The following is a 25497-nucleotide window of genomic DNA, read 5'->3' on the forward strand; positions in this document are numbered from 1 at the left end:
TCATAAAGCTATAGTTTAAGCAAAATAATTGATAGCTTCTTCCTTTATTTCCAAATGACAACCAAGAAACTGTGTTTTTTTCTATTTAGTGCTAGCACTGCAAGTGCAAGTCTTTTTGGAAATAATGGTGTTCCTTAGAAAAGTTTGCATCCTTTTCAAGAACCGTTTTGCCTTTGAGAGACTCACGGAAATTGTTGGCTAACTGGCTTTTACTTTAAAAGTTTCAGTAACTTTTCTAACAACAGGATATGTTTGGTGGTCACTACTATCCCCTGTAGAATGTTCATTCTTAAGAAACATTTCCTGTGAAGCAATTTAGCAGCTACTGTTTAAAGAAACATAAAATGTCCATTATATCAATACACAAGATTGCACTTGGTTGCAAATACTGTCCACATGGTGTGTTAAGAAACCAAAACTCGAAATTGTCATCACTCAGGTATTTCAAAATTCCTGTTGCTTGTGCAATTGTTTGTACTGCATTTAATATTGAATTTCAGTGAGGCATTTAACTTCACAGTCACAAAGCTATTTTTTCTTTGTTAACAAAACTAAAACTGAGTAGTAGTTCTTGTGGTTGCTTATTCCTGCATGACATATTTGGAATAGCAGATGTTATATCCCAGTTTTCTTAACTTTTTATTCAGGTTTTTATTATAAGGTTAATCGTGACTTTTCAAAGTGTTAGATGAACTTTTTTTCTATTTCAAGGTGGTAGATACACTTTTTAATTCAATGATAACTGCAAAAACTGAAGCCCAATTACAGTCATCTTAAAAATTCACGACTAACCTTCAAACAAATAAATTAAAACATGGCAAAAAAATGTTTAACTGTACTCACTGTCGAACTTAGAATATAGCAAACGGGTTTGGTTTTGGAGCTCAATATAGACCCGGAGCCGGAACAGACAACACAACTACAGCGGCCGGTTTACACGCTGCGTGATTGGTGGAGCTGCGCGAGTCGCAGCATCCAGTCGCCTATTTCGCCCGGCATGTAGCTTTTCCAAGTGCGCAAGTGCAAAACGTCACGATTCGTCATGAAACTGGAGCTGCAGTTCCACCATAGATAACATATTAATGCCATAATGGTAAGCACTTTTTTCCAAGGAATGCAGCCTGACTACCATGAATAAAAATGTACGCATTATGACGTCACATACCGTTGTAAACAAACTGGCGCCAGTTTGTGTTCTTGGTTTTAGGTAGGTAAGTTATATTGTGTACGCTCTCAAAAGGAGTTTGAGGTACTTATTAAACATTAAATGCGTATAAACACTCCCATATAAAAGATTCAATGTTAGGGTTGATTCTGATGAAGTTTTGCTCCTACTCGTGAACTTCACTGTCCTGTTTTTTTAATATATATACTCGAACTATTTTATTCAACATCGAATTTTTAACACAGTTGGGAGACCCAGCCATATTGCGACTTAAATGACTAACAAAACGGAACTGTTCTCCCTTTTTAAATGGAAACTTTTTCTGAGAAATGAAGACCACAAAGCTGTGCAAATGCCTTTTTATTTTTGGTATAAACTCCACCCAGAACCTACTACACCATACACAATGTTTTGATCATGCATTAATATCCTAACATAAAACACAGTTTACTGGCTAGTTTGAAGCAAACATGTTTGCGATTTTCTTAAAAAAGCATTTAATCATACAATTGTAATTACAGAAGCCATATTTTTGTTTTAAACAAAAAAATCCATGTTTCACATTCTCTTTCACATTTCTGTTTTGTAACATTTTACTGTTTGTGCCAGTGCATTGCAAAAGGCTGTTTTATTCATAAATTAAACACACATAAAATATGAGTCCTTTAGTTATATGAAGTACAAGCCTGTGACTATCATTAAAAAGGCAAATTAGGTAATCATATTGATTTTGAAATTGTATTGTAAATGAATCAATAAACAAACATCAGTTTTTCAAAAACTTCAGAAAGAAAATAAGGAATATTCATTTTTATTATAATATTAAACTGAAAGTATACAATTTGATTGAAATAGTTACAGTAAAATTTGACCGTAGTGAGAAGGTTTTTACCAACAAAAATACCAAAAACACATTTGCTGAAAGATGTGACAGGTTTGTCAATTAGAACAAAAACCTCAAGTTATTGGTATATTTAGCTCCTGATGTTAATTAAACCTTAACTGAGTCTTCCTCACAAAATGTAAAAATAACCCAATAGTACCAAGAAAAAAATCTGCACTCAGCATGCATAAAAACAGCTTCCATTATATAAACTATCTTCAAATGTCATTTGTGGTAAATATCATACAAAAAAAAAAAAAATGTTTGTACTACTGTATTCGACAACCAAGTTCTAATTGGTTGGAGAAATGATTAATTTATCAATGGGTAATAACCAACACCCAGACAATATGCAATCTTTATTCTGACTGCCTGTAGAATGTAGACCAGTGGTTCTTAACCTTTTTTTCTTTTTTTTGCACCCCCCTGGGTTTCTTAATTATAATATATAGAATAGATCTAACCAACCTTAATGATTCAGCATCCCCGCACCCCCTAGGAACAGTTCTCACACCCCTTGGGGGTACGAGAACCCTTGGTTAAGAACCCCTGATGTAGACATTGCTAAAGAAATACTAAACCTTTTCAACAAAAATAAAACTACCATGGCAACAGATTTACATATTGTATGAGCAATAAATTTTGTACATTGGAAGAAAATTTAGTATAGCCATATACACTGCAAAAATACCTGCGCACAATTATCAGCCCGATAACACAGGCGTGCATGCTGGAGATTTTATGTGAGAGTGGGTTGCACAGAAAGAAAGTGTACTGCAAGTCTGCAACCAACAAAATCTGTATTAGAAAATAGAAAAAAAATGTTTTTAAGTATTTCTAGAAGTTGCACTTTTTTCAGTCATAAACACCATGCACTCACTGGATGACAATAGTAACTGACCAAATTTCTTGTTGATGCTATCATCTTGTGTAAACATCACCTCATTGCAAGAAGCATCTTTTACTTGTTTATGAGATCTGTTTATAAATTCAGAATCAATATTGATGTAAAAACCTGAACTTTCTAAATTAGTAAAATTAGTAACTAAAAGTTAAGTTTTTATGAGGAACACAGTATGTACTATTTTGAGTGAGTATTCATTTTTTAAGGCAGGGGTCTTTGGTTAACTGGACATTTTTAATGAAGCAAAATCCTTTCAAAAATTAGGGTTTTTTTCTGTTAACTTGTGAAGTTTCTGTTATTTATGTCTGTTCTTAATCTGACACAAAAATATGTTTGTGTTCTGCCATCTGATACCTACCTCACACTTATTGGTTGATTTCTTGTCCCTGATTTCAACACCATTTTGTTGCTTTTGTAATTGGCAGGCAAAATTGTTAAAGTTGAGCAATATGTTCCCAATGGTGATGGTCATGGCATGTCAGTCAGGAAAAAAGGTTTCGCCCATCAGAACCAAATGCTTTCACCAGTGGCTGACTTGATGCTGTAGACTTAAAGGGCACATGACCTGTATTATACTATTTTAGTATACTATAAAATATTTTAAAATTTTTGTAAACTATAGTACAGTGTAGCTGTTCTTTATAGGCTACAGTCTTTCTAAAAAAACAAACAAAAATACATTGTGTGATATTAAACAGGTTGCAGACGATGTTCGCGACTTTGCGCAAAATAAATTACAATTCAAAATGTTATCCGTAAAGTTTTTTTAACAAAAATAGTTGGTGCAGACTGCAGACTACATGTCACATTATAACAAGAAGCAACAAAACCGGTATCACCACGCGCCAAATTGAAACCAACTACCATGACGGAAACAATCACCTGGCTATAGTTACCGTAGTCAGGCTGCATTCCTTGGAAAAAAGTGCTTACCTGCCATAATTTGTTTTTAAATGAAAACAATGCCGATCAAGGCGGAAATTATACTTATAAAAATTATACTTTGGAATAAAAAAATAAGTATCATAGCACGAGCCGCCCCTGTAACAGTCATACAAAATAGTTCCAACATGTGCCTGCAAGTGGTACTGTAAACTGGTTTTGTACCATAACAGTCTGCTGTTATAGGCAATCCAATTCTAATATGGATGCGTCAAGTAAAATTTGTGACAAAAAAATTTGTCCTATCATTTCGGCAGTTCCAAGCACTTTTTTGACAGGAAAATCAATATCTTTTAATAGTTTCCATAACGCGCCGCTTGTGAGTAGCTCGCTTTCACTCCCATTTTGCTGTGCACTCAACAAGGGTCTGACTTAATGTGACCCAGTAAAGTAGGCCTAACATATTTCCATCCACAAAAAGGAGGACACATTGTTGAAAAGAACACGAAAAAATACTTTAATTAAGGGCCTCGCAAAAATAAAAGCCTCAAAAATTAGACGGTATAGAATAGTTTGGATAAAGTTTAACGTTTATCACATCACAACATTAAAATAAGATTGTATTCAAAAAATGTAATATTCACGTGTATTCTGCAAAAAATAGCTGAAGATGTATATTTGGTTGTTTTCAAAGGCATAATTGTCACACATGTATTTGGTAAATCAGAAATTCTTTAAGAAGGACATTTGGGCACTTTTTCTTGTCCTCGGGGGACAACTTGGTTTTTGTTAAGAAGGAGGACATGTCCTCCAAAAAGAGGACGTATGGTAGGCCTCTGCAGTTTTTACGACATTTTGCACTAAAATTAAGTGCGACAATTATTATTCATGTTTCTCCGTTTCGGATTTGATTTTTGTGCAATTTAAAACTGCATTTAAGCTGTTTCTGATAACAGGTTATATCCAGTTTTTAACACTTTCTTTACCCACATTTCATGTTTTTTATTATCATAAGATGACCTTTTATTGGAAAGTTTTTTTTGGGCGGAGGATATTTTTTTCGTCAAAATAATTGCGCGGAATAAAAATTTTCTGCGCGGATTGATGGACTTTTGATTGACAGGTGGATTTAACGATTAAAGGCCCGTTTACACTATGCGTGATCGCTCAAACCTGAGTAAGTTTGTTTGTTTCATTTTTTCTGTCTGGTTTCGCGCTTGACTGATTTCGGTCGTTCAAGTCTCGTAGAAATGAGCGAGCGATCGCCTGCCGAGCGTTTTTCTGCGTATCAGGCAGCTTGAACCTGCGCAAACGGTTTGTATTATTGCTGTGTGCGGGGTTGTGATTTGAAAAAGTTGATTCATTTGCCAAAAATAAATGATAGTACGCTATTTGTCTCAAATTTAATTATTTATTACATCGTTATGATTGTATGTTGTGTTTTTTGTGTTTAAATATTGTAATTAAGTGCATTTAAAATGTACATTCTATCCAACACATTTTGCTCTTACATTTTTTTCTTATGAAGTAATTTAAGAATGCCAATCTGCCCTAAATTATTGTTTGTCACATAGAAAACATTATTTTATGTAACTTGCCTAGCCGGTAGTCACTTTAATGTCATAACTACGTCCTAAAAGTGCTGATAAAATGTACTTTTAAAGACTACGTTAGCGAATTAGAAATGTTATTGCAAGCGTGACGATCGGTAAGTTGCGCTTGACTGATTTACGTGAATTATTCGCGAAAAAAGGCTAGTGACGACATAGAACTTCATTGTGCAACGTAAATCTAAAATTTTACAGAAAGTTTATTGAAGTTATCTATGGAATTGCGCCACCTACCAAACCGGGCGCCAGCCAAATTCCAGTGTTAGTAGTTCTACCAGGCGTTTATGGTGCTCAGCCTCACTCAGCAATCATTCTTACCATGAACCCAAATTGCTGAGTCAGCACTATAAACGCCTATGTTCCGTTGCGCCACCTATCGAACAATTTTCAACCAGGCGCCAGCCAAATTCCAGTGTTAGTAGCTCTACCTAAACGCCTATGCTCCGTTGCGCCACTTACCAAACCGGGCGCAAGCCAAAGTTCAGTGTTATTAGTTCTACCTGTGTTCGGAGCACCACCAGTAGCTCTACCTCATTGATTGACGTTTAGTCGTAAAAGTGTTGTTTTTTAAACTGCTTTTGCTATACACAGGGTAGTCGAACGTATTCGCTGCTCTGTTCTGATATAAAATAAAGCGAGGTTCAATATGGTTCGCTTAAAACATAGGTTAGTATGTTTTGTTATTTTTTTGTCACAGGTAAACTTGCACGTGCTTTTTTTTCAAAAACATTTTTTGCACACCGGTTTTGTTTTTGAGTTGCACGCGAAATTTTTTAACTAAAGACGTTTAACTCCTGCCTTTGACGTTTGCTTTGCGCCTGGTGAACTGGATCTTGTACGCGGATTTTGCACGAGGGACAAGGTGGCACTAAAACGCTGAATCACAGAAGATCGATGGATGTCGCGGAAACCGCTGAAGGCTGGATGTCGGGTTAAATTGCTGACGGTTAGTGCTTTTTAGGTTGGTGTGAGGTTTTATAATAGTATTTGAATAAAAAATGTCTGTGCCTAAAATTGATTCAGCGATTTTCCTGAGATTTACCAAAAGTGCTTGCGCGGGAAGTCTCCTTTGGCCGCAAAATGTTACTATTATAAAACCTCACCCCAACCTTAGTAGCATTGACTGTCAGCAGTTTAACCCAATCTTCAGAGGTTTCTGCCATCTACCGTGTTGTCCCCTATTTTGCATTTTAGTGCCACCCGTGGCCACCTGACATGTTGGTCCTGCACACATGAGATCTCGTTTGGAACTGCCATATTCTGCACTCTGCAGACTGGGTCACAAGTATTGCTTTTCAGTTCCTCAAACACAGTGGTTCTCAACCTTATACTGATAGCATACCACCTGACAACATTTTCTATTGCTGCGTTCTACCTAAACCCTGCTGTAAAGGATAAAACAAGAGAAAGGCCTATTCTTCTTGACTAGGACATCATATTTCTAAAACCAGCAAGTTTAGCAATTCCAAAATAATATCCAATACACAAGTTTTGCTAAAAGCTACTTGTGTACCACCTTAAAAGCCTGCATACAACTAGTGGTACGCGTACCACCAAACATTGAAAAGTTGTTTGCAACATGATTGTATTCATAAATCAATGCTTTAATAGTAATGTTCTCTCTCACAGGTATATTGCATTGGAAGTAGTTATGTCCAAGGCATTTTTAAAAAGGAACATGAAACCCAAAGTTATAACAGGTGCAATAAGAATGCATCTTAATAACTTATATGGAGAGTTGGGTTCAGCATCCATTTACCCCAACTTAAGTGGTGAGAAATAAAATTTGTATGTTTTACCATCTTTTTTCATAAAATGTAAAATCAGTTTTGATTTACAGTGAGATATTTAAATGCACACACAAATACTATAATATTGCGTGTGCGTCGAAGATTCGCTGAAATCTTGCTCACTGTGTTGCCTTTTGTAACTGCTACAGAAAGTACGGAGTTTAAGAATACCGACCACAAAATATTTTTCAGAACACTTTATGTCAGTGGTACAATCAGGAGTGCACAGAAATTTTTAATAAGGTATGTCACTTGTTTTCATTACTTAGTTTCCTTTTGTGCTAAAGTGTTTTTTTTTACAGAAATAACCCATTGGTTTTGTAAAAGCTTTGGAAAGTCATGTTTTTTAATCCTTTTGTGACATTGCAAACGTACAAAGCAATGCAAGGATGTATTAATTGAATTGAAGTCATTGACACAAGCTAAAGGTTTGATTCGTGGATGATGAAAACATGAACATGCTATATCGTCCTGTTTAGTTTATAGTTCACTCCTTTTGCTGTCCTTACTGCAGTGTATTACCTAAGTTTTAGACCAGGGGTGGGCAACCTACGGCGAGCAACTTTTGAGCGGCCTGCGACTCATATTTAATTTTGATCGGCCGGACGAAATGTATGTGTTAAAGCCCATTTTCATAACAAATAGTTGTTACGTTAAACATTGATGGTTATTATGGGTCCCCTTCCCTGAAGGGGACACATATTGTTTTTGTCCGTATTTTTTTTTTCTGTTTTCTGTCTAACGCTGGCTTGTGAGACGCGTTTGGTCAAGAAAGAGTGCTCCAAATTTATTCAAATTTACAGAGATGTTAGTTAATAATCCAAATTTGATCCTCCTGAAGTTTGACGCCGATTGACCCAGCGGTTCACCCACAGGCCCCCAAAACGTAAATTTTTTGAAACGGCTGTACTGACTAAAGTATCGCATCTTGGAGTTTCATGCTTTGTTGTTTGGTGCAATGTAAAGTTTTTTAAAGAATTTTGTATCTTTTTTTCGGATTCACCCATTTTTTACCCTTTAAACCCCGAAATAATCGGTTTTAGTTTTAAGGCAGAAATACATGCCCTATGGTGCAGAAATATTTGAAAAAGTTAACAATTGTTTAAGCAGGGTATTCGTTTAGTATTTAAAATTTTGCCAGTTACCTTTACAACCCATAATATGTGTACGCTATCAGTCAGATATAAGTCCCAAGGGAGGAATTCACTGGTTTACGATTAAGGCGGCAGAGCGGGAGTGCTCAGCTTGACGTCTGGACAGAGGTTTTACGAGACAGTCGTTTGGGTGATTACAAATCAGCTGTGTTTTGTGCAGCAATGCTGTGTCGTTTTATTGAGTTATCACGCGCATTTTCAGTATTGGCGCAGGTTTTACACCTAAGACGTAATTCGAACTCGATAAACGTACTTCGGTTTCGTTTCTGTCAGGCAAAACATCGTTGATCAACATAAATATGAAATTTAATAAACTTAATTTTTTCGAACGCCTCGATAAATGGTCTTTAAATTCTCGTTGTCAGCTTCGCCGTCTCATAACCACGGGTCACTAAAGGTCAACTTGTAGGCATTACAACACCATTACGAATTTTTCGTCGTAACGTATCTTCTTTATTTTTGACAAATCAATTCAAGAATCAGTACTTAAGTCATGTATAAATTAGTCTAAACGGTATTGTTGAACACTAACGTCTGCATGCTATTAAAAACAGTGTCAAAAGGTCATTAAACGGTGGTTTTTGCGAAACAAAGTTAAGTGAAAAACAAGTTGTTATGTATACCTTTGTAGCAAACGACTTTTTTTATATAGTGTCTAATACAACAGTGAAGGCTTTCTAGGAAAATTTGTGTTTAAAAACTGAACTTGAACCACAATATCAAGGTCAAAGCAAGAGATTAAATTGAATGTATTTTCCGTATTCTTTTTTCACCGATTTTTTTGTAATTATATGACAATATTGATGCTAAAAGAATACGGAAAAGAACTTTTAAAGTTAAGTTTATGCTTTGTGAAAAATTTGTCCTTAAAAATATAAAAATAACCGCCACATATAGGTTTACCGTAAATCCGCATAAACACGCGTGTGGGGACCCATTCGTTTTTGCTTGCAAAAACAATCATGTATGTAGATAAAATTGTGTATAGTGTAGTAAATTGGTAAATATCGTATAGAATATATAAAATGGAAGTATATCAGAAAGTCACTTTTCTAGTTAGTTTATTACTTAGTAGACATTGTTACATACAAAGACAAAATCATTGTGTGTTTGACTTTGCCTACACTGCTATGTTTTTGCATGACCATCGTTGCGGCCTCTGCAATATGTCACTACTTTTTGGCCCATGCATGCAAAAAGGTTGCCCACCTATAGTTTCAATAGTGCAAAAACTTCGCTTAAAGTTTTTTAGACACATTTAAATTCAAATGCACCTTCTTTTTGATAATGTATAAATAATATATAAATGTTCTCATGTATAATGTATAAATTAACTCCGTAAAGCAACACAAAGTTGGTAACACATAATCAAATTTATTTTTACAATGATTGTTTAACTATGTTTGTTTTATTTGGGATGTTGTTTTAAAATAGAAAAAAAACAGCTTTGGCATCTATTGCAGTGATGTAATATAAATTTACGCTTTTGAGCAGTTAAAACTAGTTCCATTGAGATTCAGATAATAATCAAAGACGGAAATAGTATGCAGTTTAAAGATTGTGTGGTGGACAAAAGAGTTGAAAAAAGTTATAATCAAGAAGTCAGTTATGGCAATGTTTACAATGCCATTGTCAGTGCTCAATTAAAACAGGACATTGGTTAACATTCACAATTACTTAAGAAAAGAATTTCACAAATAGTATCCTTCCTAAAAAAAGTTGAGGTACACCTATTTATTCCCCCACCGCACAATATTTTAAGACAGTTGTTTTAAAGGGGAAACATTTATAAAAACTAAGAAATGAAAGGTATATACAGGCAAGTGATAAAAATATTATTAGCAGATTAATGGATAAATTTTGAGACGAACTTTTTATCTGCAACTGGTTTCAAAAACCCTTTTTATTCAGAACACAACCTGTTTTTAACATTTATGACATCAACACTATGTTAATTCAAGAAAATAAAGTCTCTCCCATTATTTACAATGGATTATTCCATTGCTGCTTAAGGTTTCCGAGAAAGTTGATGATGTTCTTGTTTTTTTATTTATTATTATGGGAACCCTTCCCTGAAGGGGACACATATTGCTTTTACTCAAATTGTTTGGTTTTTTTGCTTTGTTTTTTTCTTCCAAAGTCCCCCTAAAAATGGGTTATTTTCTTCCCAAAGTTTGTCCGACTCGTTTTTCTTTTAAATTTGTTTGTTGGATGTGGCTGAAACTTATACAGATGGTAGATAAAGTTATGTAGATGTGCATCCCACTTTGTTTGTCCAAATGACCCTAGAATTTACCCCGCTAGCCCCCTAAAATGGGTGAGTTTGTAAACAGTGTAAGAATTGGCTGAAATTTGGATAGCTTGTAGAGTATGCCATTTATAGTTGTCGATTGTTGTGTTCAACCCTGTAGCCCTAACATTTACCCCACAAGCCCCCTAAGTGTAAAACGTATTTGTATGTTACTGGACCACACAAACGAAAGATTTCTGTTGCTCAATAGTGTTGCAAGGGCAACCAGTTGTATGTTACTCGTTTGTGACTTTGTGGATTGCTAGGTGAAAGTTTTTGTGCCATGGCAGTTAGGGGGTTGTTGACAGCCCTATGACGTCAGAAACATTAACGGTTGTTGCTCAAAACACCTCTAGTAGGCGAAATTTTAAGCATTGTCGGATTTGGCTGAAATTTTGCAGTACTATTGATTGAGTCATTGAGGTTTCCTATTTTTTTAGTTTGTGTGTCGGACCCCATTAGTTACCCTACTAGCCCCCTAAAATGGGTCAGTTTTTTAAACAGTGTCGGGATGGGATAAAATTTGGGTAGTATGTGGACTATGCTATTTGTAGGTTTCAATTGATGTGTTTTACCTTGTAGCCCCAACATTTACTCAACTAGCCCCCTAAAATAAATGAACTTTTTAAAAATGTCCTCAAATGTTATGTTTTGCCCTGTAGCACCACAACTTAACCACCTAATTCCTAAAATGGGTGACCCTTTTCACAATGTTCGAATTGAATGAAAACCAGACTCGTTTCTTTGAAAAGGAACGTTAAATAGGACATATATACTTCAAACAATATCTGGGGTGAATCTAAATTTATATAGTTTGTGCTCTACATAGTATTATTATTTAAGCCCAGTGCCGATCACTGCGTTTTACTTTACAACACTAAACGTTCACATGGTTATCTCTTGAAATGCATTATTTACAACTTTGCATGTGTGGGGACCCATGAGTTTCTGCTTGCAGAAACAACTAAGGTTATAAAAGACAGTGGATGGTATGGGACCCAATATAAAATAAGCATAGGAAATATATCAATGTTTTAAAATAGGTTATAGTGTATATGCAAGGGCAATATGTGCTAAGCCACCCTTCTAGTTACTATTTTTCTTCTGTAAAGTTTGTCCACCCTTTTTTGCCGTGAAATATTTCTTGGATTTCATGAAACTTTTATTGGGTGGTAGATATTGTCATGTAGATGTGCCATTTGTTTCGTTTGATTTGATAGCCCCAGTATTTTGCGCCGTTAAAGTGTAAAACCATTTTTTATGATGCAACATACCAGAAACGCAAAGTTCCTGTCAAAACACCCCTGGTGGTCAAAATTTTAAACAATGGCAGATTGGCGTAAAATGGTTAGATATAAAATTTTCCATTTATGGATGTCAGTTGTTGTGTTTTACTCTATAGCAGGGGTGGCCAAACTGCGGCTCCCGAGCCGCATGCGGCTCTTTGAGCCTGTGATTGCGGCTCTTTAATGTTGAACATGCAATAACTGCAAAGTTTAGCCAAAAAAAAAAACGTTGTTGAGAAATAACTGCAAAACAAAAAAGATAAACAGGAAAATATAACTTTTAAAACAGAATGGGAGGAGGAGTTTCCATTTATTGATAATAGAGGTAAACCTGTGTATCTTGTATGTCCAGCTTCGCTCAATCATTACAAAACTAGTAACTTGAAACGTCATTACGAGCCTAAACACAAAAACTTTCCCATCATATCAGCCTAAGTTCACACACATTGCAGCCCAGGTGGAGGCACACAGTGTCACCACACATCAATCTTTATTTGATAGCGTGGACTTCACTGTGAGTGAATAAATTCGTTTATGATTTTTTGTCTTGCGGCTCATTTAAAACTAAGTTTTGTGATATGCGGCTCGAGTATGAAGCAAGTCTGGCCACCCCTGCTCTATAGTTCCACTGTTTACCCCTACTTTGTTTCAAAATAGGACAAACTTTAAACAATGTCTAAATTTAATAAGACTTGGATAACTTTAAAAGTAATGTATGTGCATCCGTACTAAAATCTTGTTAAAATCATTGAGCAAGCACAGTCCGTAAAGTTAACTGACTTGTTTTGATCGTAGATTTGTAATGGTAAAGTGTGTTAAAAAATAATTACTTGTGATAAGATAAGTTATGTGAGAAGTGCAAATTTGCATTAATGAACATCTCCATTAATGGAGATAAAACTCGCAATAAATCAGGCAGTGGCAATGCCAAAAATGTGACAAAAACCTTTCTTCTGAAAGAGACAATGAAACTAAAGAAGCGACTGAAAACATGTGTTATTAAACAATTCAAATATAATATCAGTTGCTGCAAAAGCTATTGTCGCATCGTCGTGTAAGTTTAATTAAAGCAAATACGAACCAAGGCTTCCTACTCCAATCCGGTTTTTGTTTTGATGGCGATCACCAAAAAAAACACTTTAACAATCTATTCGTTTCATTATTGCCCTTCTTGGCCATTAAATTTGTGTGTTAATGTTGCAAGTTGCAACATATAAAATTGGAATGCGACTGAAACCTGTTACAAATCAAATTTATGTCGAAGCCGGGTGTAGAAATAAGCTTAATATCGGTATGACATAAAAGTGTAAGCAGCCCCCGCTTGTGTAAATGTGGAAAAAGTGATAAAAAATCAACTTTCAGCAACCTCGTAGCCCTAGCCTACAGTATAGTATGGTGTTCAAAAATAACGAATATCGCCCAATCATTGTGTTATCTTCGGTGTTTTGTTATAATAATCAAATGAGATTGTATGACAAAAAGAAAAACATGAAGCGCAAAAGGAGGATAATATGCTAATGTGCCTAAATTCGTCTTTGACACTTCGAAGCTGACACAGACACAAAAACTTATTGCTGTGTAGGCTAAACGTTCATTTCTATTCATGCAATAAATCACTAAAAAACCTACACCAAAAAGACTTGTTGCCACCATAAAGCCTCGTAAAAACGCAAAAAGGATTTGCAAATGCAAATTGCAATGAAACAACTCGTTTAAAAGGGGTTGATTACAGAGTTCTACACTCAGGTAATCACGAGGGAGATGCAACTTTAAATGTGTAATAAGTAAAATCGAGTTTGTGTAAAAAGTTTAATTAACCAAAATACATTAAATAAGCAGCCATGCAAAATGATAACAAATGAGAATTAAAAAAATATATCATAAAAATAGGCCAGTTTTTTATTGTGTCACAACAAATTATTCGGGAAAACATATCGCACAATAAGTAAAATGTCATTACACAGAAATAAACGGTTTAGTTGTGCCAACTTCACTATTCCTTTTTAAACAGTATTGTGGGAAATGTTTTGTTTGCACAACTTTAAAGATTTGATCTCTAGTAGAAATTACCTCTTTTTCAGAAACAAAACTTTAACTCAATCAGGATGCCGTGCTAATATTTTAGCGTTGGTTTCAGTCGGAGAACTTTTTCTTCACCCATCTCCAAAGCTTTAATGAGATCATACACCTTTCTTCCCGTCGCCTTGAGCATCCGTGTTCTTTGTCGTCCCGGAGATCGTTTACCGTCAATTGGACCAGCGGAACAGATTTCTTCGAGCTGTTTTTTCCTCAAAACGTGTCCCAGAAATTTCAGTGGGCGCTTGACAAGGTTCCATATCATTTCTCGTTTTGAATCGCCTTGGTGTAGGCTAGAACCGACGTATTTGAGCGTTTTGCTGTCCGTGGGATTTTAAACATACGTCTCAGGAATCACATCTCTCTCGCTCTAGACTTGTTTTCACTCTCCACGTTGATCGTCCAGCTTTCACACTCATACAGCAAGGTTGACCAAACATAGCATCTCAGCATTTTCAGTCTAGTTGTTATTGAAACGCTCCTCGAGGTGAACAGTTTCTCCATATTTTTCAATGTTGCTTTTGCGGTGCCGATTCGACGTTGGATCTCTCTGTCAGATTTCGCATCACAGGTAACCATATTTCCAAGACCTACCGTACCGTATAGTCTTCTCTGCAAAAAAAAAACAGTATCGGTAGTTGACATGTTGCTGAAATAACTAATAGACATTGTGTTGCTTACTGTTATACGTTTTATCAATTGAAATTTAATAATGTTATCGACTTATCTTATTATTAGACGTCTTGGTATTGCTAACCTGCGTTTAGATCAAGCAATAATCTTATTTCATAATTTTTTGAACCTTAAATTTATTATGAGTAAAAGATTTGAAAGTGGAGCTAGCAAGAGCAAGAAAAAGAAATTTGAAAATGATATGCTCTATTTGATCACTGTAACTATTTCTTATGTCCTCGTAAATAAACTTTACAATTTTGTAACGGTTGTTTGATCAAAGATATTAAAATTAAAAGCAAAACTGCCTTAACTAAATTTTTATTATTTTAACTAAAATTTTGCACCCATGAATGTGGAAAATGAAAAGAACGAAGAGTTTAATACACTCATACTTTAACATTAGGCAATTACATGCGATGTTGTTTAGAGCAGTGGTTCTCAACCTGTACCCCAGGGGGTCCGCGAGTTGGTTTTGGGGGGTTGTGGAGGCAAACATTCTTAGTACCATTAACCAACAGTAAAATATTTTACGTTTCAAAGCGGTTTTTACAATCCTGCATACAAGTGCAAACTGTTTATCAAACTTCTGGATAAGGAAAACTTACTTTTTGTGTGATTGTTACCTCCATTGTGACATTACAACACACAAACAATCGAACTTATAGTGCTTTGTTTCAAGCATTGTACACCAGTCCAAAAAATATATATCTCTTTGTTGTGTTGACCGCTACAGTACATAAGTTTATTGAGATTTAGGGACTGTGATGTCCCAAAAAGCGAAAGTATAATAACGTATAACGCAGGAAACGTAAAACATAACAAGACTAAATAACATTGGGGCTCCGCTGGCGTATAAAATTTATGAAAGGGGTCTGTGACTACAAAAAGGTTGGAAACTATTGGTTTAGAGAGAAATTCTGAGATCAAAAATAGGGAGGGGCCTCACAAATGGAATAGCCTAGGGCCTCTCATGGTCTAAATCCGGCCCTGTATGTGCGGAAGCGCTTGTGAGAGATCGCACTCCCACAAAAAGAGTGTCAGTACAAACATATTTATGCGACTGACCACAGAGAATAGCTGCAGCTCGGGACCCGTTGTTTCGCTGTATTTCAACCAAGAATTAAAAGCTCTTTTGTTACGAAACGCCATTTGTTGGTCAAGTTTTGCCCTATAGGTGAAAGATTGTGAATCGATTTTAGCAAAAGTACTATATTTTTTTTCAGAATATTTTTCTGATCACACGGAATGCGTTTAGTTAGGCTATAGTTCTTTTGTATTGGTGTTAAAGACATGGGGTGCACAACCTACTGTCGTCAGGCGGCGGCGACAAATTTATGGCGCCTTGATCATGTGTATTGCGATTTTGGTGATGCAAAATTATTACAAAATGGGCTAGTTCAATCTCACATAAAAAAAAACCGGTTAGATTTTACAAACCAGTAGATGGAATGATATGAGATGAAGCTTTAATTTTTACTTCAATAAAATAAGGGTTGTGCACCCTTGGCATAACCAAACTTTTTTTGTTGTCGCGTTTTGCAGTATTGGATGACAGCTATGTCGACAAAAGAAGGCACTGTTGTTAGACCATAAATATTGTATGCCTGTGTCTTCATTGTCAATGCAGAGTGCCACTGTCAGGCGGTGTGGTATATTCAATACGCTTTTACGTTAAGCACGTTGTTAGGATACATTTTAAAGAATAGCCTGTAGTTAGATTCAAGGAGATATTATTGTTTATTTTTACAAGCTTGGCAAAGAACTATGTCCAATTCAACAAAGTTTAGATTTACATATGTGTTAGAATGTGTCTTGTGTTTATTTGTTGTGACAGGTAAGTAACTAGGTATGGTAAATTCTAAAATACCTGAACAAATCGCCATAAGCATCGTTTGTTCAGCATGTGTTTTAATAGCCACAATGTAGGCCTACTCGTAAACACAAACCATAGCCCGAAGGCTAAAATATTTTGACGTCAGAAACATTGTTGAGTTGGTGCCTGAAAACTATTTCTGAATGCTTTTGTAATTTCTTTTCCCGAAAAAGTGACCTCCTATTTAAATAAATTATTAATTTATATGTATCCCAACCTTGCATTTCGAAAAAAATGTGATTGCGTGCAATCGTAGCAAAGTGTCAGAAAACGTAAACATTTTTAACGAATAGTTTAAAAAAAATGCTTTATGTTTAAGTCATTGGATGTGGAAGTCGTCTTTGTCAGTCAGGTTATCCTGGCATTCCTGCAATAAGATGTGCCGAGGTCGGTTGTTGTTGGGATTTAGTAAATCGTCGGTGCAAAGAAGGTAGCCTACCTATCTGTTATTCTCTGGTGGTGTGTTATTCAGACGCCAATAAAATTACTGTTGTTGCCCGTATTTTTTTCAAATCAACATATTTTTTTATAGCAATCACCGAATCTGTCAAAAACATTCCAAATCCGGATGAACCAGGTAACACTTTTCGATGTAGGCTAACTTGTAGCAGATTTTGGTATTTTTGCAGAAAAAGACAAATACGTTTTTTAAAACTTTGTCGACCATTTTTCAGAACGTCTTCGATGTCCAAATGTGTACATTGGAGCTCCCAGAACCCTTTGCGAACAATCTACGTCAGAATGTTATTACGACGAAGAAAACAACGGGTGTTTCTTAGGTATTATTGAAATTTTAAAACGTGTTCCAAATTTTGAAATTTGTCCATAATAATCTTAAACAACAATCTTACAAATTCAAATTGCAGGACTCCAGGGAAAATCTGGATTAGGCCCCACTACAACAGTTCCTACTCTTGTTGAGGCAACAGGTAGCGTTTTTCTAACCAATTTGCGCTAAAAAATGTAGGCCTACTCGTAAACACAAACCATAGCCCGAAGGCTAAAATATTTTGACGTCAGAAACATTGTTGAGTTGGTGCCTGAAAACTATTTCTGAATGCTTTTGTAATTTCTTTTCCCGAAAAAGTGACCTCCTATTTAAATAAATTATTAATTTATATGTATCCCAACCTTGCATTTCGAAAAAAATGTGATTGCGTGCAATCGTAGCAAAGTGTCAGAAAACGTAAACATTTTTAACGAATAGTTAAAAAAAATGCTTTATGTTTAAGTCATTGGATGTGGAAGTCGTCTTTGTCAGTCAGGTTATCCTGGCATTCCTGCAATAAGATGTGCCGAGGTCGGTTGTTGTTGGGATTTAGTAAATCGTCGGTGCAAAGAAGGTAGCCTACCTATCTGTTATTCTCTGGTGGTGTGTTATTCAGACGCCAATAAAATTACTGTTGTTGCCCGTATTTTTTTCAAATCAACATATTTTTTTATAGCAATCACCGAATCTGTCAAAAACATTCCAAATCCGGATGAACCAGGTAACACTTTTCGATGTAGGCTAACTTGTAGCAGATTTTGGTATTTTTGCAGAAAAAGACAAATACGTTTTTTTAAACTTTGTCGACCATTTTTCAGAACGTCTTCGATGTCCAAATGTGTACATTGGAGCTCCCAGAACCCTTTGCGAACAATCTACGTCAGAATGTTATTACGACGAAGAAAACAACGGGTGTTTCTTAGGTATTATTGAAATTTTAAAACGTGTTCCAAATTTTGAAATTTGTCCATAATAATCTTAAACAACAATCTTACAAATTCAAATTGCAGGATTCCAGGGAAAATCTGGATTAGGCCCCACTACAACAGTTCCTACTCTTGTTGAGGCAACAGGTAGCGTTTTTCTAACCAATTTGCGCTAAAAAAATTTGGGCCATTAAATTGCGATGGTTGTGGGTTTGTTTGCACACAACCATCTTCTTTTATAAAACAATATTTGCATGCTGGACAGTTGGGCAAAATAAAAGCATGAAACATATCTGTTTCTAACAATTGATCTATAATAATAACCAATACATTTCCTCGTTTTGAAGCATCTACTAAAAAACCTTTTCAATCGAAAACGGACTCTGACCAACCTGGTAAATTTGTATTCATTTTTTTTCTTGTTTTTGCCTACCACAACTTCTGCACATAAAGTTTGCTTTATATTGTATAACTAACATTGTAGAACGTCGTCAATGCCCCAACGTGTACCTGGGAGCTCCTAGAAGCGTATGCGAAAATGCTGAAGAAGTGTGTTACTATGACGAAGAAAACAACGGCTGTTTCCAAGGTTTCTGCTTCTTTTTTGACATGCATTTTTTCGTTAGGCTAGCCTACCCCCTAGGTTTTTTAGCCATTGAATGCAAGGTGATAACTAAAACGTTTGTTGCAAAAACATTACCTTGTTATTTAAAATTACAGGAATTAGCGGAAGATCCGGATCGAATTTTGCTACAATCCCCAATCTTATCTTAACAGGTAAAAGTATCTTTTAACTGTGGGCTACACTAATATTTCATCACAAGGGGTATCAGTTGAATTTATATGCTGACCCATGAGTCCAACATTATTACAGCGACCTTGTAGATTTTGAATTGTATTACCCTTGTAAAAATGTTTAACGTAACAGGAATTTAAGTCTCATCGCCCTACGTTAACTTATAACATTGATATTTACACTGGAACCTCCGAATATAAAACCGTCTACTCAGCTACAAAAAGGATGTTTGCATGTTATATTTAGATCCGTTTTATTGTTCGGCTATGAAGTGACGTTACTGACAACAGGAATAGCCCGCGGCAAAGACCTATTCAAAATGTTTTCAACGAACCACGTTCAAATTTACATTTAATCTGGTAGTCACATCTTACTCAATAAGTCATAACAATATTATGCTGACTGAGATAAACATACTACGATTTATGCTGACTGATGTTAAAATTTCCCTTCCAACTTTGAGCCGCGAGATCGTCAACTTAAATATTGGACCCTTTGTTTCGCGTTTGTGTAGGCTACACGATAGGAATTTTGAAGTATAACATCATTATTATTTATGTTTGATCAACTAAAGTGGGCGAAGTATGTGGTAGCAATTTCTGCAAGTCAAACTATCCAGGAATTCCACGAGCAACATGTGCTAAAGCTGGCTGCTGCTGGCATGATATCGCCAAAGAATGCAAAATATTCGGTTAGTCCTTTTCAATTAAGTTTGAAATTCTTTTTGTAACATTATTCTGTTTTCTTTTTAACACACCACAGAAAAAAAAGTGTGTCTTTCCTCATATCCGGGTGCTCCAAGGAGTTTTTGTGAAGGTGTTGGGTGTGTGTACGATGGAAATACAAACACCTGTTACGCTGGTAATTTAATAATTCTCCATAACCAATACAATTTCATAAAATTTTATTACTGTACAAGTTTAATAGTAAACCCAAATGTTAAAAACTTGCACTTAACGGTTTCGGTTAATGTCATAATTAACATTTAGTAACCAGGCGTTCTGGATCGGATGGGGCCCAAACCACAGCGACAACTTGGACAACTAGTTCAGGTAGTTTTTTTGAATTGTTGTTTGCTGACTTGTGTATAATCTTAAACAATTAATTGCAACCAATAGCGTGTAAAAGCACACCCTATTTCAAATGTATAAAATTGGGCCTAATTTTTTGTGATTGATTTGGCATCTTCATTATCATATCTTGCATGTTTAGAGTATTGTAAACCCGCATACGAACATTCAATTACTGATAACATGTTACTCGTTACGCTATTTCGCAGACCAGATTTTCAATAAATTATAACTTATGAACATTTTGTCGCCCAGCTAACTCTAAACATTAAAAAACGTAAATAATCCATATAATCTGATTTATTACTGGAGGTTTTGCAAACGTCGAGGAAAGAGTCGGAAACGAGATTCTGAACACGCAAAACGGTAAGACATTGTTTGTTGGTTACTTTGCTCACGTTTTATGATCACAGGATGGAAGCAATCAGATCATAAATAGCTACTTCCATACAGAAATGCTTATACACCAGATAATACCATTAAACATACAGGACCTTATTCGACTATGTTGGTGTTTCGTAACTTGTGCCTGTTAGGTTTAATTGATATTTTGAAATCCTAATCCTAATATAAATTTTTTTTAGGCATTTACTGCCCATCGTTACCCAATGTCGACGATGGCGTATTTCAGTGTTCGTCGACAGACAAAATGACAAACGGGACTGAATGCCAATTATTTTGTGATCCTGGTTTCTATGTGGCTGGTTTGGCAAAAGTGATCTGTAATAAAGATAGCACTTGGTCTCCTGAAGTGTTTCCGCACTGTCAAGGTTAGATTTTTTGCTTGAACAGTGATTCTACCACCCCTAACAAAATAAATCGGTTTAGATTCTGAAAGTATAACAAAAGAAATCGGTCAAATTCTGACTTATTTAGAAATTGAATGTCCGCCGTTGCAACTTCCTGCAAAAACAATTGGAAACATACCTTGGTGTTCAAATAAGTGGAAATTTAATTCAACTTGTGTTTTTGAATGCCCGGGTGGATTTTACAACAGCGGAGTAGAAACAAAAACATGTCTTAGCAATGGAAGGTGGAGTCATGGACATTTTCAATGTTTACGTAAGAACTTCAAATTTAAGAAGGATTCAAATTTAATTGCTTAACGAACTTTTAGCTCAGCCGTCATGTTCAAAACTGACATCACATACTGATGGAAGTATGCTTCGAGTGAACTGCTCCAATAATTATTTGGTGGGATCAGTCTGTCAATTTTATTGCGTCGGAAAATATCACCTAAGTGGTGAAGAATTAATTACATGCAACCAAACATCATGGAGCGATGACATTCCATCTTGTATTCGTAAGTTAGAAAATTTCTGTTTGCAAAAAAACAAAAATAACTGTTTTATTTGCAGCCAATTTGTACACCCCTTTGAACTACAGCTACAGTATTAATCTGCGAAACAACAGGAATGAGCCATCATCTGATTCTCGAATTCAAATAGCCAGTTTTAAACAAAGATATCTTCCTATGGGGCCGTGCTCTTATCAAACAGTTGTAACGGTAGACGTAAATACGCTCAAGGTACAAGTTATTGGTACACTGTTAACTTTCTTACAGCCATTTGTTAATTAACAATTATTATCTCTCTTTAAACAGACACTTACGTTTGTTCTTCATTATGATCGTCCTTCGCTGAACCACTTGCAGCTTCTCGACCTGCAGACAGGAGGTTTTTCTGTGAAAGGACAAGATAAAAACTTGATAGGGTAAGAGCTTTGTGACAATTTAATCCATCAAAATATATCTGAGTCAGGGAAAACTCAGGCATTTAATTTTTATGTTATTACAAAAATAATCCTTATTTGAATATATTTCAGTACTTGTGCTTAGTAATGTGCTGCCAGGCGGTATATTGTCTAACACAGTGTAACACACACACACACAGGCTCTCAATCTTTTTAAGGCGAGTATTTTAAAACAAGTTTCAGGGTCCGGTGCTTTCATAGAATCTGAATTAAAAAAGAGTTAAAAACAGGTTAACGTCATCCCTGCAAAAGTAAAGGGAAATAAAATATGTACTGCGGAAAGAAAGTTTAGTTGTTGATCCGCCACATGCTTAAACAGTTTGAAAACCACTGGCCACTGCTCATGTAACGCTTTGATTTCCTGCAGGGTTGGGTAACGAGTCATATTAGTCAAGTTTCAAGTCAAGGCAAGTCAAGTCAGTAGGGGATCGAGTCTCAAGTCAAGCAAAGTCAAATGAGGTTCGAGTCTCAAGTCAAGTCATGAGGGTTTCGAGTCAAGGCAAGTCCTAAAAAGATTTTGAAAGCGAGTTTTTGAAGGTTTAGATAGCTATTCTTTTGATTGGTTCATCGCGACCTTTTTACCTTAAAACGGACACTACTTCATTATACAGCGAACAAAACCCATCAACGGCGTCCCGTCTTTGAGTGAGTCAACTTTAACGACATACATTAATCGACGCTATTAAACAGCATGGACATGAACGTCAAACCTTTGTAGTTTTTAAAAAACCTAAATTTCAATTTTAATGCATGCGCTAGAGCAGTGGTCGGCAACCGCCGGTCCGTAAGGAGTTTGTTACCGGGCCGTATACGTATTTAGACCAGATGCTTTAAAACATTTTGCCCGTGCTTGTCGGTAATTAAAAATTAAATTGTGCGTTTTTTATTCCTGAATGTTTGTAGTTTTTTGAAGGCCGCTCCGCAAAAAGGCTGCCGACCCCTGCGCTAGAGCGTTTGCTCAGTTATATAAGCCCCAAAAGCGAATACTCGGTCTGAACATGTACTGTATTCGCTTAAACCAAGCGGGCACTACACAACATCAAAATTTACAAAATTGCCAGCGAAGGAAGGTTTTGCATGTAGCAGCGACTTAGTTAAAATTAAGCAAAAATAACTACGCATTACAAAGTAAACTGCTGCTGCTGTTGTTTGGTTAAAGCTAACAGGTTATCTGTTAAGAAACTTCCATTTTTTATTAAAATAAGTCAAGTCTCATATGGTGTGACGTGTCCAAGTCAAGTCTTTGAAAAAGATGACTCCCCATCACTGATTTCCTGTAATGTTACATCATAGTCGGTAACATTGGTGATTAAAAAACTGTATATTATGAATCGCTATTAAGCTATAGAAGAGCCACGCAGTTTTCCCGCCCTGTTATGCCCCAGTGCTACAATGGAACTTTAAATTTTCAAACTTTGGCAACTAACAAATAAGCTTTACTGAATCACGGCTCATTATTGGTTTTAGTTTTACCTTTTTTATTCTTCACTTTTCAAACTTCACTTTTCAAAAGTGAAGCTGTAATACTGGAACAAGTATTAATGATATTTAAAACGTTCAACTGGCGGTTGAATAATACTTACATGCCCACGGTACTAAAAATTGTCGATAGTAAAACATTTTAGGTCAATCATTTTTTTGTTACAATCAGTTTTGCCTAAGATGCCTCGCTTTTCTTTTAGCATGAATCCAAGTTTCAAGAAACGATTTTTCCGCCACAAACACGTTGCTACAATCCACATCGAGCTACAGAAAAATACTGTACATTATCTACTTCAGAGAGAAGGTCGCTCGAAACATATTGAAGATGGCAAGTTTACGTATCAGAATCAAACAGCAAATGTATTTCTTGGTATGAATCGCCAAGTAAATGAAATCATTTCTTTCGCCTCTGGTCTGTGTACTGTCAATATTGCATTGGACCAATAAAACAATCTGGTCACAGGACAAGAAGAAAAAAGATGGTAACCTTTTCTATAGCATTTTTACGAAAGTTTCTCGAAGAAGTGCACTAATTGTTGCACACAATAGCATTTAGATTTTTTTTAATTTGGAAACTTCTCCCAATTGTATCTCAAAATTTACAAGTATCTTTTTTTCCAAATCTTGGGACTTGAATGATGGCACGCGAGGTGCGCTATCTTGTAGCTTTATGTAATTTGTTCTGACGCGGTTGGTTTCTCCGTAAGGAAATTTAGCATTTGCTCTGACTGGGTTATTTGTAGGTCGACATAATTTCTAAGGTTCCAAATTTCAAGGAGACTTTAGCGCCAAGTTATCGTATAATTCGTATTTCTTCCCTGGCCCGTAGGCTTATAGCATTACGCCAGAACCCATCAATGGTTTTGTGTAAAATTACTGATATTCGTTTTTTTTTTGTTCAGCCAAAGTGTCCTTTAGGTGTGTCGATGTAGGATTCAGCAAATTGATGGTTTTAATGCAAGTGCATGCCAAGGGCGCAAAGTTCTTAAGGGTAAATCACACTAAACATCGGCTCCATTAAGGGATTTGCTTGTTGCATTTAGAAATGCGTTTGAGGCGAGCGTTAGTTGGGACTCTGCCCCCCTAGATATTTTTACTTAATATTCCTACCACAACAATACAGATGACACTTATTTTTTTATTCTTAAGCATAATTTTTGTGAGTATAATTTCCGCTTTGACCGGCATTTTTTTCATTTTTCAAAAAAAAATTATGGCATTAATATGTTATCTATGGTGAAACTGCAGCTCCAGTTTCATGACTAATCGTGACGTTTCATGACGTTTTGCACTTGTGCGCATGCGTAGTTCAGTGTTGTCTGTTCCGGGTTTGCTGTGCAACAAAACCAAACCCGTTTGCTATATTCTTAAGTTCGACAGTGAGTACAGTTAGATAATTATTTTGCCATCTTTTAATTTATTTGTTTAAAGGTTAGTCGTGGTTTTTTAAGGTAACTGTAAGTGGGCTTCAGTTTTTGCAGTGATCATTGAATTAAAAAGTGTGTCTACCACCTTGTAAAAGAAAAAAAGGTCATCTAACCGGTTGAAAAGTCACGATAAACCTTTATAATAAAAACCTGAATAAAAAGTTAAGAAAAATGTGATAAAACATCTGCTACTCCAAATATGTCACGCAGGAATAAGCATCCGCAAGAACTACTCAGTTTTAGTTTTGAATACTAACAAAGAAAAAATAGCTTTGTGACTGTGAAGTTAAATGCCTTACTGAACTCCAGGCAATATTAAAAGCAGAACAAACAACTACACAAGCAACATGAATTTTGAAATACCTTAGTGATGACAATTTCAATTTTTGGTTTCTTATCACACCATGTGGACAGTATTTGCAACCAAGTGCAATCATTTGTATTGATATAATGGACATGTACTGTTTCTCTAAACAGTAGCTGCTAAATTGCTTCACAGGAAATGTTTCTTAAAAATGAACATTCTACAGGGGAGATAGTAGTGACCACCAAGCATATCCTGTTGTTAGAAAAGTTATTGAAACTTTTAAAAGAAAAGCCAGTTAGCCAGCAATTTCCATGAGTCTCTCAAAGGCAAAACGGTTCTTGTCAACACTGAAAAGGATGCAAACTTGTCTAAGGAACACC

At 35.8% G+C, this 25497-nt stretch overlaps 3 protein-coding genes and 1 long non-coding RNA gene across 13 annotated transcripts; 3 read left to right on the forward strand and 1 right to left on the reverse strand.

Moving 5' to 3' along the window:
- The first annotated feature begins 1098 nt into the window (after positions 1-1098).
- Positions 1099-1792, forward strand: LOC145215372 (uncharacterized). The gene is made up of 2 exons (XR_013857287.1): positions 1099-1207; positions 1411-1792. It is a non-coding gene; the product is annotated as an uncharacterized LOC145215372 (long non-coding RNA).
- LOC145215371 (uncharacterized) lies at positions 1510-3887 on the reverse strand. 6 transcript variants are annotated; one of them, XM_080084067.1, is made up of 4 exons: positions 3849-3871; positions 3311-3500; positions 2929-3026; positions 1510-2830 (listed from the first exon to the last, which is right to left on the reverse strand). In XM_080084067.1, the coding sequence occupies exons 2-4, from the start codon at positions 3352-3354 to the stop codon at positions 2649-2651; spliced, it is 324 nt and encodes a 107-aa protein (XP_079940193.1). In that variant the 5' UTR covers positions 3355-3500; positions 3849-3871; the 3' UTR covers positions 1510-2648. The 6 variants fall into 6 exon arrangements, with proteins under 6 accessions (XP_079940193.1, XP_079940192.1, XP_079940196.1 ...); XM_080084066.1 differs by having other exon boundaries at positions 3835-3859; XM_080084070.1 differs by having other exon boundaries at positions 1510-2846; positions 2950-3026; positions 3311-3887.
- Positions 3888-5502: 1615 nt separating this feature from the next.
- LOC145212101 (ribonuclease P/MRP protein subunit POP5-like) lies at positions 5503-14978 on the forward strand. 3 transcript variants are annotated; one of them, XM_080080121.1, is made up of 4 exons: positions 5503-6110; positions 7074-7216; positions 7285-7477; positions 14046-14978. In XM_080080121.1, the coding sequence occupies exons 1-4, from the start codon at positions 6091-6093 to the stop codon at positions 14137-14139; spliced, it is 450 nt and encodes a 149-aa protein (XP_079936247.1). In that variant the 5' UTR covers positions 5503-6090; the 3' UTR covers positions 14140-14978. The 3 variants fall into 3 exon arrangements, with proteins under 3 accessions (XP_079936247.1, XP_079936249.1, XP_079936248.1); XM_080080123.1 differs by lacking the exon at positions 14046-14978 and adding an exon at positions 7537-9841 and having other exon boundaries at positions 5530-6110; XM_080080122.1 differs by lacking the exon at positions 5503-6110 and adding an exon at positions 6117-6390.
- A 762-nt stretch (positions 14979-15740) lies between these two features.
- Positions 15741-23869, forward strand: LOC145212099 (uncharacterized). Of its 3 annotated transcripts, none has more exons than XM_080080116.1 (22): positions 15741-16549; positions 16908-17018; positions 17121-17165; positions 17263-17367; positions 17455-17517; positions 17821-17931; positions 18034-18078; positions 18176-18280; positions 18368-18430; positions 18631-18678; positions 18768-18872; positions 19004-19060; positions 19654-19770; positions 19842-19940; positions 20069-20131; positions 20462-20515; positions 20734-20919; positions 20978-21211; positions 21267-21452; positions 21508-21677; positions 21753-21862; positions 23584-23869. In XM_080080116.1, the coding sequence occupies exons 1-22, from the start codon at positions 16480-16482 to the stop codon at positions 23828-23830; spliced, it is 2394 nt and encodes a 797-aa protein (XP_079936242.1). In that variant the 5' UTR covers positions 15741-16479; the 3' UTR covers positions 23831-23869. The 3 variants fall into 3 exon arrangements, with proteins under 3 accessions (XP_079936242.1, XP_079936243.1, XP_079936244.1); XM_080080117.1 differs by having other exon boundaries at positions 15743-16549; positions 21026-21211; XM_080080118.1 differs by lacking the exon at positions 18631-18678 and having other exon boundaries at positions 15743-16549.
- The last annotated feature ends 1628 nt before the right edge of the window (positions 23870-25497 follow it).

Source organism: Phallusia mammillata, chromosome 2, assembly GCF_965637545.1.
Source record: "Phallusia mammillata chromosome 2, kaPhaMamm4.hap1.1, whole genome shotgun sequence".
NCBI lineage: Eukaryota > Metazoa > Chordata > Ascidiacea > Phlebobranchia > Ascidiidae > Phallusia > Phallusia mammillata.

What these genes read in the sequence shown, in the direction of transcription:
- LOC145215371 (XM_080084065.1), bottom strand. Translation starts at nt 3,354, where the DNA reads ATGGTGTTGAAATCAGGGACAAGAAATCAACCAATAAGTGTGAG. An exon ending in AATCAACCAATAAGTGTGAG is followed by an intron (nt 3,027 to 3,310) that starts GTAGGTATCAGA and finishes ATTTATAAACAG; the next exon opens with ATCTCATAAACAAGTAAAAG. An exon ending in TCAGTTACTATTGTCATCCA is followed by an intron (nt 2,831 to 2,928) that starts GTGAGTGCATGG and finishes TGTTGGTTGCAG; the next exon opens with ACTTGCAGTACACTTTCTTT.
- LOC145212101 (XM_080080121.1), top strand. Translation starts at nt 6,091, where the DNA reads ATGGTTCGCTTAAAACATAG. An exon ending in ATGGTTCGCTTAAAACATAG is followed by an intron (nt 6,111 to 7,073) that starts GTTAGTATGTTT and finishes TCTCTCTCACAG; the next exon opens with GTATATTGCATTGGAAGTAG. An exon ending in CATTTACCCCAACTTAAGTG is followed by an intron (nt 7,217 to 7,284) that starts GTGAGAAATAAA and finishes TTTGATTTACAG; the next exon opens with TGAGATATTTAAATGCACAC.
- LOC145212099 (XM_080080116.1), top strand. Translation starts at nt 16,480, where the DNA reads ATGTCCAATTCAACAAAGTTTAGATTTACATATGTGTTAGAATGTGTC. An exon ending in TACTCTTGTTGAGGCAACAG is followed by an intron (nt 17,518 to 17,820) that starts GTAGCGTTTTTC and finishes TTTATGTTTAAG; the next exon opens with TCATTGGATGTGGAAGTCGT. An exon ending in TCCAAATCCGGATGAACCAG is followed by an intron (nt 18,079 to 18,175) that starts GTAACACTTTTC and finishes ACCATTTTTCAG; the next exon opens with AACGTCTTCGATGTCCAAAT.